Below are 18,123 nucleotides of genomic sequence, written 5' to 3'. Positions count from 1 at the left end.
TTGTCTTTCCCCTCGTCGCGCACCAGCAACAGTTGCTGAATCAACTGGGCCGCGCTGCAGCCTAAGCAGCTGCAACGTTTCTCCAATCATCTATGTCGGCGCGCTACCACTCCTCAGATTTCTGTCATTAATAACTCAATAATTATTGTGAATCTCGCAAAACGGTATGGAACTTTTATGTTTGTCTTAACCCAATCTACCTTTACACTTCGGGTTGTAAACTTATAACCCCCTACCCTGTATATTAATGTATATAAAAAATGCTTTAAAATCTATAAACTGTCCAGTGGATTCCTAACATATGCTGTTAAAAAATGTTGTAAATAACAAATCTTAAATTTTAAATATGTGTTTTTAAATGATAAAATATCTTCAATTTTTTTTATTAAATTTCAGGAAAGTTATTTTTATTTTAGATTCATCTTAATATTTACATTATATTATACATTATATTATATTATATTATATTACATTATATTATATATTATAAATTACATATATACACCTTGGAATGAAATCTTAGAGTTTTTTTTTATAATGTATATATAATGTATAATAAATTGTCAAATAAATTTATTAGTGAATCAAAGATAAAAATTAACATCAGCTATTTCATCGATTGCTTAAAATATATTTATTAGCATATAGAGGATGACATTTGACATAACAAAATATCCGTTTACAATTTTTTATATATTCAATAGTCATCAAGATATAGAAAAGAAATTAAACATTAAAAAATTGTTTCATCTCCTAAACTTTCATTTTGGCTTAAGAAAAAAATATGTATTGTAATTTTGTTTATAGTGAAGTTTTTTTTTATTTTGAAGAGACACTGGCTGTTTCTTGTCAAATATCATTATCATGTTTTTCAGTCGTTAACAATAAGATGGTTTTATTTCTATAGACTATTATGTTTAAAAGAATAATGTATAAAATGCTTTTTGATATAAGTCTTTAATTTTTATGCCAATAAATATTGAAGTTTCATAATTGATTTTTCGTCATTGTTTTTACGTTGCATTTATTAATGATTATTATTTACTTAAAATATCAGTATTATTAGTCAATATTATTCTGACATATGTGCACTGTACTTCTTTTGAAATTTATATTATGCTAGTAATTTGTTCTTTTAAAAAAAATTTTTCTGAAGTGCACATTGGTGCAAGATAAGTTAAAGTGAAACAAGATATATTTGTTTTGCTCTAATTTATTGCAACAGAGTATACCAATTTAGGAAATTCTTTGAAAAAGAATAAAGTTAGTATTACATACATACTCGTGTAATTCTAAATCAGAGATATCGAATCTGTTCTCTTCAGCTTTTCTTTTTTCCTCTTTAGCATATATTTTTTTGTCTTGAATAATAAAAGTATATATATCCAGTACAGCTACAGATGTTTATATATCAACTCCTAACTACTGCTAGCTCGAAGCTTTGGTGTTTGGAAAAGCTGAGGTTGATTTCAGCCATGATACCTTATAATAAAATGATGGCTATACATGTGTACTATATATGTAAACCATAAGCATTTGTAATACAACTACTGTAACTACTATAACTAGCTACTAACTCCCTCATATATCGCAGCACAAAATTGACCTTAAAGAGTATATATTACACACGAGAAATCAATAGTATAAAATTGATGGTCCAGAAGAAATGATATATGTAATATTGCTGATGCTGACTGGTACAAGTATCCCATCCATGGGGTACAAGTACCCCATGGAAAAGCACTTAAATATTGAGTGTTTATGTTCAGTTCGAATTTACTTTCAAAATATATATTCAAATTTGAACGTATACATAGTGTGGCTAAAAAGTTTTTGGACTAACAAGGAGATGGCAAGACATGTAAAATCGATAATTGAATGAGTCATATTTTATTCGAATGGGGGGGTTGAGTACATAAAAACCCTAAAAGAGTTTGCATGCATGAGTCTTCGTTCGCAAGAAATTTGCAATTAAAAAACAGCTATATATTAAGTGTAGTAACTTGGAATCAATAAGCGTGAAGCGCGGTAGTTGCGGCAGCTAAGACGCGCGCTAGTATTTTATCTACGTCCGAGGAGTGTTCGAGTTCTCGCAGTGCCAACTTTTTTTTGGGTAGCTTTGATGTTTGCCTCACAGTTCTTCTGATGCGCGGACGTTCCGTTCTTTTGTCATTTTGAATGTCCTTTTTACCGTTTCAAAATTTACCAAACCACAAAAACATTCGACCGAGACAAACACTTCTCATCATATGTGTTCAGCACTATTTGATAAGTTTCGATAGCAGTTTTACCATTTTTAAAACAAAATTTGAACACACATCTCTGTTCCAAATATGATTTTATAACAACCGCAAATAACATACGACACGCAAAACATTTATCTCGGTGAGAACTCAACGGAAATTTACGCTATGTTGCAACCGTATTCGGAAGGCTTTGGACCAGTGTTGCGCATGCATCAGTCTACATGTGCTTACATACTTGTGCCTAGATGTAATATTGAAGGTTCTTGTGGAGCTAGAACCGTATCTTTTTTCATTTTTCTTTTTTCTATATAATACTATATTGCTACAATGACCGCGTTCAGTAGAACAAAGTGATCAGTGAGCACTTAGTGATTATTGTCTGTGATTGGAGCATTCTTTTAGATTCTTCATAGACCCAGAAGTATTTACCAATCAGGAGCGAGATTCAGTGAAAAATCTAGTAATGGTTACGTTCAGAAAACACAACGGTTACACAACGGTTGAGTAATTCGTCAGCGTTATTGGTCTGATCTAATTGGTAAGGATCTAACAGTAAGGACCAATAGTTACTAAGCTCAGTGAGCGCTTTGTTTTCTGAACGCAACCACTGTTGTCCAACTGTTGAGTCTGCTGAATGCAGCCAATGGCCGCATTCAGCAGAAAAAGCTGCTTACTAAGCGCTTAAGCTAAGACTCCATGCATGCGGTGAACTGCGGCAAACGGTTGCGGTGACCAATCAGGAGGGAGGCGCAAGTCCGGTTGCGGCAAGCTCCGGCATGCGTCTGTCTCCTGATTGGTCACCGCAACCGTTTGCCGCAGCTCACCGCATGCATGGAGTCTTAGCTTTAGTGATCATTATCTATGATTGGAATATTCTTTTAGATCTTTAACAAATCCAGGGTAATGAACCAATCAGAAATGATAGGGCAGGATTACGATGAACTTTACGTAATGGGACGTGACGTGAATTTGACATTTGAGGTTATATTAGTGTGAAAGAGATCATTTATAAATAATCATTAAGCGCTTAGTAAGCAGCTTTTTCTGAAACGCGGCCATTGATATGATGTTATATTGAAAATATGTCAAACGTTTTTATCTTGTTTTCACGTTTCACACAAAAAAGCACAAACATACGATAAAACAAATTTTAAAATTACATATGTGTGGCGAGCTTGGTTGAGGTTAAGGTCACGATTGATTGGTGGAAATCTACCGATCAGAGCGAAACTTCGCCGGACAGGTTACGGGTTATAATTTAGATCCGAGTCTAAATATATATAATTACATATATTTCAATATATTTATATTTAATCATAAAGTATATACACACATTAAAATACATATTTAAGAAATATATACGGTATAAATTAATCTTAAATGAATTAAGGATATTAAATAATATAGTCAAGGATTTTTGCATACTGCGTCTTGAAAATGATTACGCGAATATTAACAAAAATGTTAAAATATAGTACGATTGACAAAAGAAAACTCCACACAACAGCAATTATGTCTTTTTTCGAGCCAGACCCGAAATCAGGTTATAAGACCGTATATGATAGACCACCGATAGAACAAGATTTGAATGTATTTGAAAGAATACGTGAAGGATGTAAACAGTTCAAAGAAGAATTTGGTGTTTTTATGGGAGAAGTAAGAGAACATTTTCGAAATGATCCAATTATAGTATATAGGCCAAATGAAGTTGATGTTGTGTGGCGTTTTAACGGTGACCCTAAATCATTAGATCAATGGGTTGTTACATGTGACAGTGATCACGAAGAAGGTTTTTCAACAGCCAAGTAGGTAATATTTAGACAATAGTGTAATAATAAAAAAGAAATATATTTATATATTTTAACACAAATCCAATATATTTTTTGAGATGCTTCTAAATGTAACATCCTAATCATTATTTTGTGTACTATAATATAATATAAACCATATAATATAAACTTAATCAATGGTATGATATTATTAGCTTACTGTTGTTTCTTTTTTTCTAGATTGGAAATGTCCTCTACTGGCACTGGTATATTTTCTGGTGTATTGAGCACTCGTTTGCCCAAAGACGGCAGAATAAAGTATGCTGGTTACTGTAACATTACTACAATACCTAAATACAAATCATTTAAGCGTGAAATCAATCATGATTGGACACCATATACTCATCTTATCCTTCGTGTTAGAGGAGATGGAAGAAGTTATGCAATAAATCTCAGTACTAAAGGCATGTACGACTTGACTTGGAATGACATGTATCAATATGTACTCTTTACCAGAGGTGGGCCTTATTGGCAATATACCAGGATACCATTTTCTAAGTTTGTGTTTGCAAGTAAAGGCAGAGTACAAGACAGACAGAATCCAATTGAGTTAAATGAAATTAGGAATTTTGGCATTACATTGGCAGATGATGTTTCTGGCCACTTTAAATTGGAAATTGATTATATAGGCTTGGAATGTGATATGTACAATGTAGAAGAATCTGCTTATGAAGGATATGATCAAACAGGAATTAGATTTTAGCATTATACGGTATGTATGATAAGGATAATATGGAGATGTTGTCATTATTACTTCTTGTGTAATATAGCAACATAAGAGAAAACTTACATTAACGTGTAACATGTAAATAATAAATTTATGTTTCAAGTTAAAGAAAACTTCTATGTATAGTAATACATACCAAAAAAACTCATTTCCCTTTCACAATGATTGAATGTAAAATGATTGAGGTGTTCTACTAGTTGATATAATGCTCTCCTTTTATATATAAATGCTTTATTTTTTGTTATGCAAATAATATAAAAAGTGATTTATATAGTATTTATTTTTGAGCTAAATTAAAAATTTTTGGATATTTTCCAATAAAGGACACGGAGTCATTTTATTGGCTATATGTTATCTTACGATATTAAGATGTATTAAGATATCATCTGAAGTTATCTTTTGCCTGTTCTTTACAGATTGCATTCCAATATTCTTGCCAGTACGTAAAACCTATAGTTCATGTTACATATACTGTAGATTTCCAATGTTGGAAGTTAAAATCGGAATGTAGCCACAGATATAAAACGCCGCCAAAGATGATAGTTCACATGAATTCTAGGTTAACAAATTATCATAAACCAGTGTTACTGGCTTGTAGAAATTTGTATAAAAATGGAAATATATTTTGTGTTAAGTTTAATAGCGCATCTTCCACGAACATTGGTACAGAAGTCGTTACATTGTCTGATGGGTGAGAGAATATCACATTTATATATCCTAACCTATATTTCTAAGCATGTACTGATACATTATAATGATTATTTGACAATATATTTTTCTATTAAGACTCGTACATTTTAGCCACTAAGTTTATAATTATTTAAAGAAAATTATTTTGTTTCTCTTGTTTCCTCTTATATATGTTTAAATCTCTTATACATAAACACAATAGTGTTTGTATCGTTATTTCTTTTATAAATTATAATAGTAATTTTATCAACGTTAAATTAAACTTAGCATCATTTGCATTATAAATATTAATAATTGTTAAATTTAATTTGAATAATACTTGAATATATTTTATTGCATCAACAAATATAAATCATGCAATACAGTTATATCTGTGAGGAATTTATATTATGCCGTAGAGTAAAATTTGTATGTATATATTTGGCATAAATTTATATATTATATAACATGTAATTTCAACTATTTGATTTATTTAATTTGAATGAAAATTAATACTCTTAATAAGCTTTATTAATCCAATTAGAAATTAAGTTCTTGTTATCTTTAATAATATTTTATTTTCTATATATTTATAGGAAGCATCTCAACTTGTCTACAGGCAAATATGCACGTTTTGCTGATGGCAGTGCAATTGCTTCTTTGGGAGATACTTCCGTTATGGTTACAGCAGTTTGTAAAAAGCAATTGTCAACCAATTCTACCTTTCTTCCACTTACTGTGGACTACAGGCAAAAAGCAGCAGCAGCTGGACGCATACCAACCAATTTCTTACGAAGGGAACTTGGACCTACTGAACATGAAATCCTTACAAGTAGAGTCATTGATCGTTCTATAAGGCCATTATTTCCAGAAGGATTTTATTTTGATACTCATATAATGTGTAACATGTTAGCCGTTGATGGTCTGCATGATCCTGATGTGATCGCCATTAATGGTGCCTCTACAGCTCTCAGTATATCTGATATACCATGGAATGGTCCTGTAGGTGCTGTTAGAATTGGAATGATCAATAATGATATTTTAATTAATCCTACACGGCGTCAAATGCAAGATGGCATATTGAATATTATTATCACTGCAACAAAACAGAATTTAATTATCATGCTGGAGGGTTCTGCTAATGAGGTATTGGAGCAAGATTTGAAAAAGGCAATAAAGCTTGGCGTAAAGGAGTGTCAACATATTGTAGCATCGATAATGAAATTACAAAAGGCATGTGGTAAAACAAAGAGAGAAGTTGAAATAAGCAATCAACAGGAAGCTGATAATCTGACCAATTTAGTGAAAGAACTTTCAGAGACAAAACTGCAAGATATATTTTCCAATTATACACACGACAAGAGCTCCAGAGATAATGCAATTAATGATCTTAGAAGTAGTGTTATAAAGACATTAACAACTGATAATGCAGATGTGAACATTAAATTAGTGGAAAAACTCTTCACGAAGATCACTAAGGATGTTTTCAGGTCACTGGTGTTTGAGAAGAATGTCAGGTATTTAAAAATTACATTTTAACTATTAAGTCTATTAAGTCTTAATTTTAACTATTAAGTGGTATCTCATATTTCTTTTTGATAAGTGTGATATCTTGTGGTATCTGTGTGATATCTATGGTATATTGCAACGTTAGCTGCAGACAAGAAATAGAGCAAATAATTCCTGCAATTTATCATCTAGATAACACGTTCCTGTTGATAGGGATTGCTTCAATTTGGTAAAATATCTGTAAGTTGTAACGTTAAATTGGATTTATTAACTTTACTATGATATTTATGTAGATTATGTTCGGTTTGTTGAAGTTGATACTGTATTTTATAATTATTTTGTAATTGTGACCGAATTTTGGAATTATTTATATAAATTAATATTGGATATGAGCAGTGGGAATTATTTGCCAATATTTCTCGTTTTCTTGGATGCAATTTACGATTTTTGATGTATCATTGAGTTTTAAACATTTTGAACATTTATGAAAATATCCGAGATCAACGATTTGCAGATGTGACGGGCGTTCATTGAGTGACATACGTGATATATCATGTCAAGTCGACCTTTTCAACCCTCTTCATGGTTCAGCTGTGTTTCAAAGGGGCCAAACTCAGGTCATGTGCACTGTGACTTTGGACTCCTTAGAAAGCGCGTTCAAGATGGATGCTGTTTCAATGTTAATCAGGTATTACACATGGTGAAATAATCAGGTTTCGATTGCTTTTTCTTTGTGTCGATTTGGTTGTTAATATTGTCCTGTCAGCTGTTTGTATCTATGGAATAATGTCAGATGTTATTGGTATAAAAAGTTTTTGTTTCAAGATGTACAGTTATACATTGAGAAAGAGAAGAATTCCCATACATGTAGAGGCAATTTGTTCACGACGGCAAATACTTCATGTGTGAATTGTTATTTTCACAGCGGCATGAAGGAGAAGAATTTCTTCCTTCATTATGAATTTCCGCCCTATGCAACTAATGAAATAGGACCCGTAGGTCGGGTGGGTCGCCGCGAGATGGGACATGGTGCCTTAGCAGAGAAAGGTCTGCGGCCGATTATTCCAAAGGATTATCCCTTTACTATAAGACTAACTAGCGAAGTATTAGAATCAAATGGTAAGTCTGTCCAAATAACACAAATCATAATACAAAATGATCCGAGTAGTGTTTCCCATCCTTCTCTTTGCCTCCAGAATTTGATTCATTTCCGTAGTTCCTCTCAGCTCTCACAGTCTCTGTTAATTGACAAAAGCAAAGTTTTAGTGTGTCGTTCTGAATTTTATCGCAAGATTTTGAAAGTATGATGATTACGAGATTATACGAAATTTCATATTGTAAAAATAGGTTCTTCTTCTATGGCTACTATTTGCGGTGGGAGCTTAGCACTGCTCGATGCAGGCATACCGATCTCTTCATCAGCAGCAGGCGTGGCTATCGGCCTGCTGACGAAATATGACGAAGCTAAAACGGATATCGAGGATTATAAAATATTGACTGATATATTGGTAAGTATTTTCGTGTTTAGATAGCTATTCGATCATCTAATAACTGAATATTTAAATGGTCCTTTATATAAGACAGCTGTAGATTTACGTAGTTTATAAATTAGGTGATCTGAATTTTCTGCTTGCAGGGAATAGAGGATTATTTTGGTGATATGGACTTTAAGATAGCTGGTACCAAACGAGGATTTACGGCCTTGCAGGCCGACATAAAGATACCGGGCGTTCCGTTGAAGATTATAATGGAGTGCGTGCAGCATGCATCAACTGCCAAAACGGAAATTATCAAAATAATGAACAAAGTGATACAGACACCGCAGCAGATTAAAAAGGACAAGATGCCGGTGCTCGAGAACTTGGAAGTGCCAATTCATCAGAGAGGAAAGTTCCTCGGAGTTGGTGGAACGAATCTGAAAAAGATACTCCTGGAAACCGGAGTGCATGTAAGTTATTTTAACTTCTGAATAAACAATTCAGAACAAACAATTTCCATGTTAGACAGTGTAATTCTTAATTCTTACAATTCGGAGTGTACTAATTATTTACGTTGACATTTCGCTTCAGATACATGCGCACGACGAGAACTTCTACTCTATGTTCGCGCCGAATGAAGATGCCATGGCCGAGGCTAAAGAAATGATAAAGAACATCCTAGAGAAAGATCGTGAGCCGACCTTGGAGTTCGGCGCCATTTATACAGCGAGAATAGTAGAAATTCGTGAAACCGGTGTTATGGTGACGCTTTATTCAAACATGATGCCGGTGTTATTACCCAATTCGCAACTGGATCAACGTAGGATTCATCACCCTAGCGCTCTAAACCTCGCAGTCGGCCAAGAGATACAAGTCAAATATTTCGGACGTGATCCGGTGTCTGGACAGATCAGGATATCGCGGAAAGTGCTGCAGGAACCGGTTTTAATTCAGAAGACTTTACATCGTGACAACGAAATATTAGAAAAAGCGTGAATGTCATGCAAAGAGGAGAGTACAAGCTCTATGAAATTTTAGCTCAATATCCTCGAGTGACACCGTTGATGAGATACTATTAAGAGTCAAATATAGTTTTACAGAAATATGATGTGGCGTTGGAGGTATGATTTTTTGCTTATTTGTATTCGTAAAGTTCCATGTGTGGTTTTATAGTGTCTCTCGATGGTGACGTGCGATTTAACTATTATGAAATTACATTGTAGAAGAGCGACATTTTGTACATATTTCCATCGATATGTAGAAACTGGATATATTTTTAAATATACTTAATAGCTAAGAAAATTTAGATCCTTAGATCCTGCATTTTTATATTTGTATTATGTTGTGAAAAATATAAACACGCAGGTGTTATAAGTAAAATACTTGACGTGTTGATTCATTTACTTCCACTCTCGTGTATATCGTCGCTACAAATCATTTATGGAAGATTTTTAGCACATCAGTTACATGCTATTAAAAAAGTATATTTTACGTAAAAAGCAGTTTGAAATAATATAAGTTATCGAGATAGATTTTATCCAAAACAAAATCTGATTTGAAGAAAAATTATATTTTTGACTTTCTTTCTCTCTTTTTCATTCTTTTTCATGCAAAATTTATTATGGATAAAAATACTTATTTCGAATGATTCATTTAGTTAGCTGCTATCTTTTAGTGGAAAGTGATATCAAAAAGGAAGTGAGAGATACTTTCACAGTAGGATATTATGACGATAAATGATAAATGTTATATATACGTATATAATATTTTGTAGATATTTTTAATAAATAAATTTATCACAAATATACATTTTCATAAAAATATTTAGAACTATTATTTTTGATCAAACTTCGGCTTTAATTGTATTTTATTAGTAGATATTTGTATGTGGTGTTATCAACATTTTATTCAGATAATAATTACATTTTCTTGTAACGTCAAGTAAATCACACTCTAAGTAGACCAACATTTATCAATTAATTTAATTGCTTAAAGTAATGACAAAGATTACAGGATAATTTCTAGGAAAAAGTGATTTTATAATATTAAACTGAGATATAAGCAACGAAGATAATTAACGTTAATTAATTGAGTAATACTGTCTTTGAAGAGCGAAATTTTTCTATCTATGTAGGATTTGCAAGTTGATCTTTAAATAATATATATAATTTCCATACAGTAAATATAAACTTTTGAGAAATGAAGAGTTTCTAATAGAAAAAAGTATACATTTGTTATTTTAGAGATATTATTTTAAAGGTTACTATGAAAATAAGCAATCAACACAAATATCGTTATTAAAAACAATAAATGAGTGACGATTTAATTCATTTCGACTGAACTTCACTTTACACATGTGATGACAACTCCATATGGCGGCACATTTATTTTATCGTTACGTGTGTAAACGAAGCTCTACGTTTACACTTGCTATTGTGGTCACCACGATGTTCTTCGAGAGAGCTTACGACCGCACTTGTGAATATATTTTCGAAACTGTAAATGATGGGGTATGTTTCGTGTACACACATATTGGGCGACCGAAGGCAACATTGACAATATTTGAAGATTGATAGATCGTGATAAATTAAGCATTCCTGAAGAGATAATTTATTTCCAGAAATATCATATTTGTCGTTGCAAAATGTCAAGATTATATAAAAATATTACGTGTAAACGATATTTCTAAGTGTACCAGTGCCAATCGATTTTAAAGCATAACTAAGATGATACGCATAAAAATTAACAGTCATATAAGCTTCTCACATACAATTATTCTTTTTGTATAATTTTATATTTCTTTTTGTAACAATAAACGTGTCTCTAGCAAATTTCTTCTATCAATCCTCGAATATTCTGGGTGATGTATTGATTTATCCTGTTATATATTGAAAAATGTAAATATTTGCCAAATATTAAAGCCATAAATATATACATTATCATGTTTATTTTATGTACATGATTATATATTTATTACAATTATATAATATTACGATAAACGATTTTTTAGTCTTTTGAAAATTTGCTACAAATAATTATAAAGAACTCCTCAGTTTTTAATTGCTAGTAAGATACGATGATTAAAATTGCAAAAAATTGTACTACTTGAAATCTTCACTATACTCATAATTTCATGTTAATTTTTTTCAACGGGCTGCTATCAAAATATGAAAAATAGAAGCATGATCTTGACATATCGCAGATAATCTTTTTTATTGACTTGAATCTGATAAAAGTTGCTTTTAAATATCAAAGATATCAAGTACGTTTCTTCTAAGTGGACTGGAGAGAGTTGTAATGATAAAGTTTTGTTTTCTTTGATAAAATTGCTAAGCAACTGCTAAGCAATACATATAATTGAATTTGAGCGTGTCTTTTCAATAACTCATTGAATTTCTGTTTAAATTTTAATAGCCTCTTGATAACCAGTGAATGTCCGTGATCTATCACGGACACTCCCTACCGTGTATAACATAAAGTTGATGACGATTATCATCTCTATACTTTAAAATAAAATCATTTTATCATGACGATATTTTATCATGTTGATCGATAAGTACCATTTCCAAAAGCGGTCATAAAAATATGAATAAAATAATATCAAATTATATATAAAAATATCACGATATTTTTGCTTTTATATCACGAGAAACAATTACTCGAGAATATTTTCTGTTGCAATGTCCTGCCAGTTAAAAATTGAAGAAATTTTGCTTGTAATGTTAATTGCTCAAATTATTGGGATAGCCCAAAAGATACATATTCAAAATGATATGGTAAATGTTGAAGGATTGACAGAAGACATTTCGAGGAGGAACACGTTTTGTCGTTACAAAAAGAGATATAAGATCATACGAAAAGTAAAATTGTGCGTGAAAAGCTTATGTGACTGTTAATTTTTATGTGTGCCATCTTTGTTGGTAATGCTTTGAAATCGATTAACGCCGATGAGAGATCATTTATACGTGACATTTTAGCACAGTCTTGACACTTTGTAACTACAAATGTATATTTCTAGAAATGAGATACCTCTTCAAGAATGATCAATCAAATAATACTTATTACAGAGACTGTGGAAACATATAAAACACCGGTATGAAAATTCAACTGTTGAAACTCAGCATATGCAGAACGATCAATCAAAACCTCCCACTGATAGCGAAGAAGTACATTAAACATGCTTATCATGCAATGTATGGTGGAGATAGTAATATTAATTACATTATGTTATGTGACGCAATTATCAATCTGTTTATCTGTGAAAATCGCGCAAAGTTACTATCTTATCGATTACAAGTATTTGTTTCTTGTTATCATTCTATTAAATGTCTTATCGATCTTGTCGACTTAAACTATATGTACCGAGCTAACGGTGTGCATTACTTCGCGATTCTCTGCACCTGCAACATCCATGTGAGTACCGTGATATGTAATTTTTCCGACTGACTTTCTCAATATAGATCTTCCAAAGTAGTGTTCCTTTCGTGTCGTTTTCGTGCGTTTGGAGTGTAAATTTTCGTTTAAATAGGAATTAATCAATCATAAACAGAAATTTGCACTTATATTGTTTAAATTAAATTCACAAATGTAAAGAATTTAGAATCAGAATTAAAGTTCCACGTTCTCATTTATTATGTATGATATTATATATGTATTTATAATTTCTAAACGAGAATTTTCTTTTAAAAATCGAAGGCTAACACAAAGTTTAATGGCTAAAATCACAGAATTTTTTCTGTTACATCAAGTATAAACATTTTATTCTATATTTTGAAAAAATTGTTTTTTTTTCACTTTTCATAGATCTCCCACTATGAAGCTGCTTCCGCTTGCTTTCTCTATCGTCATTTTAGCCTGTTGGTCTAAATTGTCAACAGTTAACGGTGACTACGTAGATCACGTGGATGAGACCAAATTCCATTGTAGCGGCAGTCTTCTCTCCTTGAACTTCAGTAACGCAGCGATCATTAAGATCGGCAAGGACTTCATCGGCAGTCATTTAGTCACCTGCCTGGATCTTAGTAACAATCAAGTCGAAACTATCGAAGATGGTGCCTTCAGGAAGCTCCCTAGGCTGACCCAACTCTACCTCTCTAAAAATAAATTCCTCAGTGCTCAAAATCTCTTCTCCTTAGGAGGCCATGAGTCATTAGAGGTTCTCGTGCTAAACAGTGCAGTTAAGATTAGCAGTAACTATGTCATTCCGGTTCCCGGAAGGTTTCCCAACTTGGAGATCTTGTCTGTCAGCAATAATGGCTTCAAGGACATGATCGCAGCACCGGATATGCCGTTCCCTAGTCTGAAAATTCTAGACCTCTCTAACAACGGTATGAGGGAAAGCAATTTTTTGAAACTACTGCCGGCGACTTTGGAACACATTTATTTGCAAGGCAACTCGTTGAATTTCCTGCGTTCTTTAGAAAAAGCATATAAGGTGACCACGCTGACATTAGACAACAACGAATTTTCATATCTGAGACACCATTCGAATAATCCGACTAGCACGGGTCTGTGGCTATACGCCATGAGCCATTTGCGTCATCTTTCCCTCGCCAAGAACCGCATTAACACTGTCGAGTCGGTCGCCTTCTCAAGCCCCATTAATTTGACCTACCTGAACCTATCCAAAAATAACATTAATTTCCTGTATCCGGAGACTTTCGCGAAACTTCAGTCCTTAGAAACGTTGGATTTGAGCAGCAACCAGTTCCAGAAGATTATCGATATCTCGTCTGAAATGAACATCACCGTTTTATCGTTGAGCTGCAACAAGATACAAGAAGTACCTCAAGACGCCTTCAAGCACATGTCGAAGTTGCGGGAGTTGTCGCTGCACGGGAACCAAATCGAGGATGTCCACGTCAACGGATTCGCATATCTTCAGCATCTAGTGAAGCTGGATCTGTCCAAGAATAAACTGAGTTCCTTGCCGGAAGGTTGGACCAACGCCTTCAACTCTTTGCAACTGTTGGACCTGAGCGAGAATCAATTCACGTCGCTGGAGTCCCTGTCTTTGTCAAATACCCTGCCGTTGGTGGAGGTATATCTGGTGATGAACCCGCTCAAGTACTTGGACGCTGGCTCTTTCAGCCATTTGCCGCAAAACGCCACCGTGAACTTGGTGCACGAGTCGCACGAAAGTGCGATGAGATGTTAACATAAGCGGAAAATTAATCCGAACTGGCTGCGCAGGCCGTTTCATCGAATTGAGATTTCGATGTCATGCGCAAAAACTGATCTCTCCGATAGCGAACATAGAAAAGCGACGGCCGAAATAACGTAAGTCGTATTGTCTCCTATTGTTCGCAACATCGAAAATTGAATTCGCGCGTACATGTACCAACCGTTAACCCGTGGTTTCAAATAATACGTGAGAATAAATACATCGACAACTGTCGCCCATTAACAGTTATTTATGCAGAATAATACCTACCGATTGCGTTAGTCACGATAATTACTCGTTTGTATAAATTGCGAAATTGGAGTAATATATGTTACAAGATAACGTGACAGAGACCGTAAAGAAGAGTAATATTGTGTAAAACTGAATAAAAATACTACGAGCAAAATGCAGCGATGTATTTATTAAAGTTAAGAATATCTGTTAAAAATTTAGCAATTATGGTACCAATCTTGGTATCATATTTTGGAAATTATTTTATGTATGTGTGTGCGCTTTCTTGCACGTTTGTTTACTCTATAAATATTTTATTTTACTATATATATATATATATATATATATATATATATATATATATATATATTATTGTTATTATTACATTATTGCACTCGAAAGCCCTTTTTTGCAGATTTATATATTAACATCAATCGAAAATTTTCCAGCATAATTCTGTTTACATATTTTATTTATATAAATGTTTCATAAAAGATAGTGTTTATGCTATTATAAATATATATCGTTTGATAATTTTCTTGCCGTCTACCAACCGGAACGGAAGATAAAAACATCCGGTGATAGATAATGTTGATTTTTCATAACTACGTCATACCTATAAAATATTGCGAGTTTCTGCTGCAACCACAGTCAAGGGAAGTCTAGTGAGCTAGTTGCAAGCGAGTTGTATTCGAGTATCAGACAAGTCAGATCAAAGTATTCAGAAAAAATCAAAATGGTATATTATCTATTTATTATATTTTATCATTATTATTTTTAAAATCGCTTTTCAATTATTTATACATACAAGCGCATTCTAAATTATAACGGTTGAATTATAACAAATAAATTCTATATTGTTGGAGAGGAACTATATAATAGTAATTATAATATTGAAAAGAATTGTCTGAATAGAAGAATTGTCTGTAAAGAATATATGTATAACGTATAATGTTGGAAATTTACAATGGCAATACACGTATCATATTTTAATCATTCAAGCTCTAACAATTGAATGTAATTTTGTTGAACTTTCAATTCCAAAAGCGTTAAAATTCTTATGCCATACTTTCGATTAATTTAAATAAACATATAGATTATTTTTGTGCTTGTTACCATCGAGATATGAACTCGACGACTTTCATATTGGTTTCAATCCTAAAGTTAAATTTTATTTTCTCGTAATATATATTTTACTTCTTATTAATATTCTTCCAGATGATAAAATTTGTTTTATTATTACTTCTTGGCCACTGTTTGGCTAACGCATCAAAGGACGAATTAATACAAACTATATCGGTATCTAACCAATATAAGGAAAAATATGATATGAAAATACCGTTTTACGAACAAATTCCGTGTGAAACTACGGATACTTTAAGATTAGAAGGAATGGTTATCAGAAGTATTACTGATGATTTGATACAAAGTGATACTATTCGTCACATCTCCTTCAGAAACAATTCTTTAAGAAATATTCCGATGAAAGTTTTAAATCGCGTACAACATTTAACCTGCTTGGATTTGTCCATAAATAATATTAATCTTCACAATAACAACTTTATCCAACATCATACTCTTCGAGTACTCGACTTAAGTTATCAAAAGCCGGAGTTCACGGACTGGTCGAAATCGGAGGTCGAAGATTTGAAGCAAAACAAAAAACCTACGGGATTAGTGAACTTTATTACAACTAATATATATTTACCAAATTTAGAACATCTTCTTTTAAATGGTAATTATATATGGGCGCTTTCCGATACGTTTAATGCATCATTTCCGAAATTATCGCATTTATATTTAAACAATATTAACGCTAAGGAAATAAATTTAGAACTTTTTAATATAATTCCCAAAACTTTACGGGTCCTTTATTTAGAAAATAATTATTTATCTAATTTTTCGTTACAAAATATGGCAGAAATTAAGGAATTACATCTTAATGGAAACCCTTTAAAGAATATCGAAATCATTTCGAACTATTTGCAAATTTTATTATTATCCGATGGGGCGGCAAAAGGAAATATTAATTTACGTACACCTAATTTAGAATATTTAGACTTATCTAATAATGACTTTTATGTTGACTATAATATGCGATATGATAATCTTAAGTTTTTGAAAACGCTTTTACTCGATTATAATAAATTTTCACGTTTTCCACCATTTGCATATACATCGCTTATTAAATTATCATTAAGTTATAATATGATAACATACATTATTCCAAAATATTTCGAACATTTGACATTTTTGGAAAAATTATCATTAAAAGGAAATTATATAAAACATGTAGAAACAGATTCCTTTATGGGTTTGAATCGTTTAGAATATTTAGATTTATCAGAGAATCAAATAAAACAATTGCCTTATGATTGGACATCGAAATTAACAAATCTACGATTTCTGAATGTTAGTTTTAATCACTTTGAAAAAATTTCAGACTTATCCATTAGTTCATTTAGTTCAATATCGCATGTGTTTGTAAAAAATAATAAGTTTACGGAAATTACAGTAAGAGAATTAAACACTCTGCCCACTTCAATTACTGTATATTTAAATTAAGAGAAAGAGGGAAAAAGAGAAATTGATTAAATTTCAAAATTAATGGCCATATAGTTCGTTTTTAATGATATACAAGTTTTATGTAAAAACAACATACTCTTTAATAATATTTAATACTTTACTTTTTTAAACAGAATTAGTATTTTCCTTAGCTGTATTACTATTTACAAATTATCTCATGTAACTATATATTGTTGCTTCGTTAGACATTTCTTAGACATTAGAAGTTTTAAGTTTTATAATATTTCATGTTTTTGGCCTTAGAACTTAATGTAAACATTTTTCTCATTGTTATATTTTCATTGTGTAAAATACTCGTATATTCTAGGTAGCCGTAATTTTTAATCACAAATATGTCTAAACCTTAGTTACTTCAATAATGTAATACGCTGCTCATGTAATTAGAAATAAAAATCCCATTTTGTACTTGGAACAGATGTTTTATTTGATACAATAATTTATGCTGGCGATGTATATATAATATGAAAATATTCGAAAATGTATGTCGAGTGTATGTATGTTCGCGCGAGTCTGCATTAGGTCATTTGATACTGCTATAACTTTGCTGACTGTTGATTATGTTGCTGAATTTGCCGCTAACAGGATAAAGTTCACGAAATATTAAAGTTTTATTTGCTGAGTTACAAGTAAGCCGACTTCTAGTTTTCCATGCTCCGTATAAGTGGATTTACGTTACTTTTTTCAT

General features: G+C 32.1%; 4 protein-coding genes across 5 annotated transcripts; all 4 read left to right on the top strand.

Moving 5' to 3' along the window:
- The first annotated feature begins 3,089 nt into the window (after positions 1–3,089).
- On the top strand, positions 3,090–5,333 carry CIA30 (complex I intermediate-associated protein 30). Of its 2 annotated transcripts, XM_011145234.3 has the most exons (3): positions 3,090–4,051; positions 4,256–4,787; positions 5,219–5,333. In XM_011145234.3, exons 1-2 carry the CDS (start codon positions 3,684–3,686, stop codon positions 4,776–4,778), a joined length of 891 nt encoding a protein of 296 aa, XP_011143536.1. In that variant the 5' UTR covers positions 3,090–3,683; the 3' UTR covers positions 4,779–4,787; positions 5,219–5,333. The 2 variants fall into 2 exon arrangements, with proteins under 2 accessions (XP_011143536.1, XP_011143535.1); XM_011145233.3 differs by lacking the exon at positions 5,219–5,333 and having other exon boundaries at positions 4,256–4,899.
- On the top strand, positions 5,307–9,803 carry PNPase (polyribonucleotide nucleotidyltransferase 1). The gene is made up of 7 exons (XM_011145235.3): positions 5,307–5,493; positions 6,068–6,988; positions 7,495–7,668; positions 7,906–8,099; positions 8,328–8,488; positions 8,617–8,928; positions 9,050–9,803. Exons 1-7 carry the CDS (start codon positions 5,339–5,341, stop codon positions 9,452–9,454), a joined length of 2,322 nt encoding a protein of 773 aa, XP_011143537.1. The 5' UTR covers positions 5,307–5,338; the 3' UTR covers positions 9,455–9,803.
- A 3,012-nt stretch (positions 9,804–12,815) lies between these two features.
- Positions 12,816–15,027, top strand: LOC109504048 (leucine-rich repeats and immunoglobulin-like domains protein 3). The gene is made up of 2 exons (XM_019842552.1): positions 12,816–12,871; positions 13,262–15,027. Exon 2 carries the CDS (start codon positions 13,272–13,274, stop codon positions 14,613–14,615), a length of 1,344 nt encoding a protein of 447 aa, XP_019698111.1. The 5' UTR covers positions 12,816–12,871; positions 13,262–13,271; the 3' UTR covers positions 14,616–15,027.
- Positions 15,028–15,360: 333 nt separating this feature from the next.
- Positions 15,361–17,498, top strand: LOC109504047 (leucine-rich repeat-containing protein 15-like). Its single transcript, XM_025302744.1, has 2 exons — positions 15,361–15,591; positions 16,071–17,498. Exons 1-2 carry the CDS (start codon positions 15,589–15,591, stop codon positions 17,415–17,417), a joined length of 1,350 nt encoding a protein of 449 aa, XP_025158529.1. The 5' UTR covers positions 15,361–15,588; the 3' UTR covers positions 17,418–17,498.
- Positions 17,499–18,123: the final 625 nt, after the last annotated feature.

The sequence above is a fragment of the Harpegnathos saltator genome, unplaced genomic scaffold (genome assembly GCF_003227715.2).
Source record: "Harpegnathos saltator strain DR-91 unplaced genomic scaffold, Hsal_v8.6 scaffold51, whole genome shotgun sequence".
Classification (NCBI taxonomy): domain Eukaryota; kingdom Metazoa; phylum Arthropoda; class Insecta; order Hymenoptera; family Formicidae; genus Harpegnathos; species Harpegnathos saltator.
This window is presented reverse-complemented; position numbering and strand designations above follow the sequence as displayed.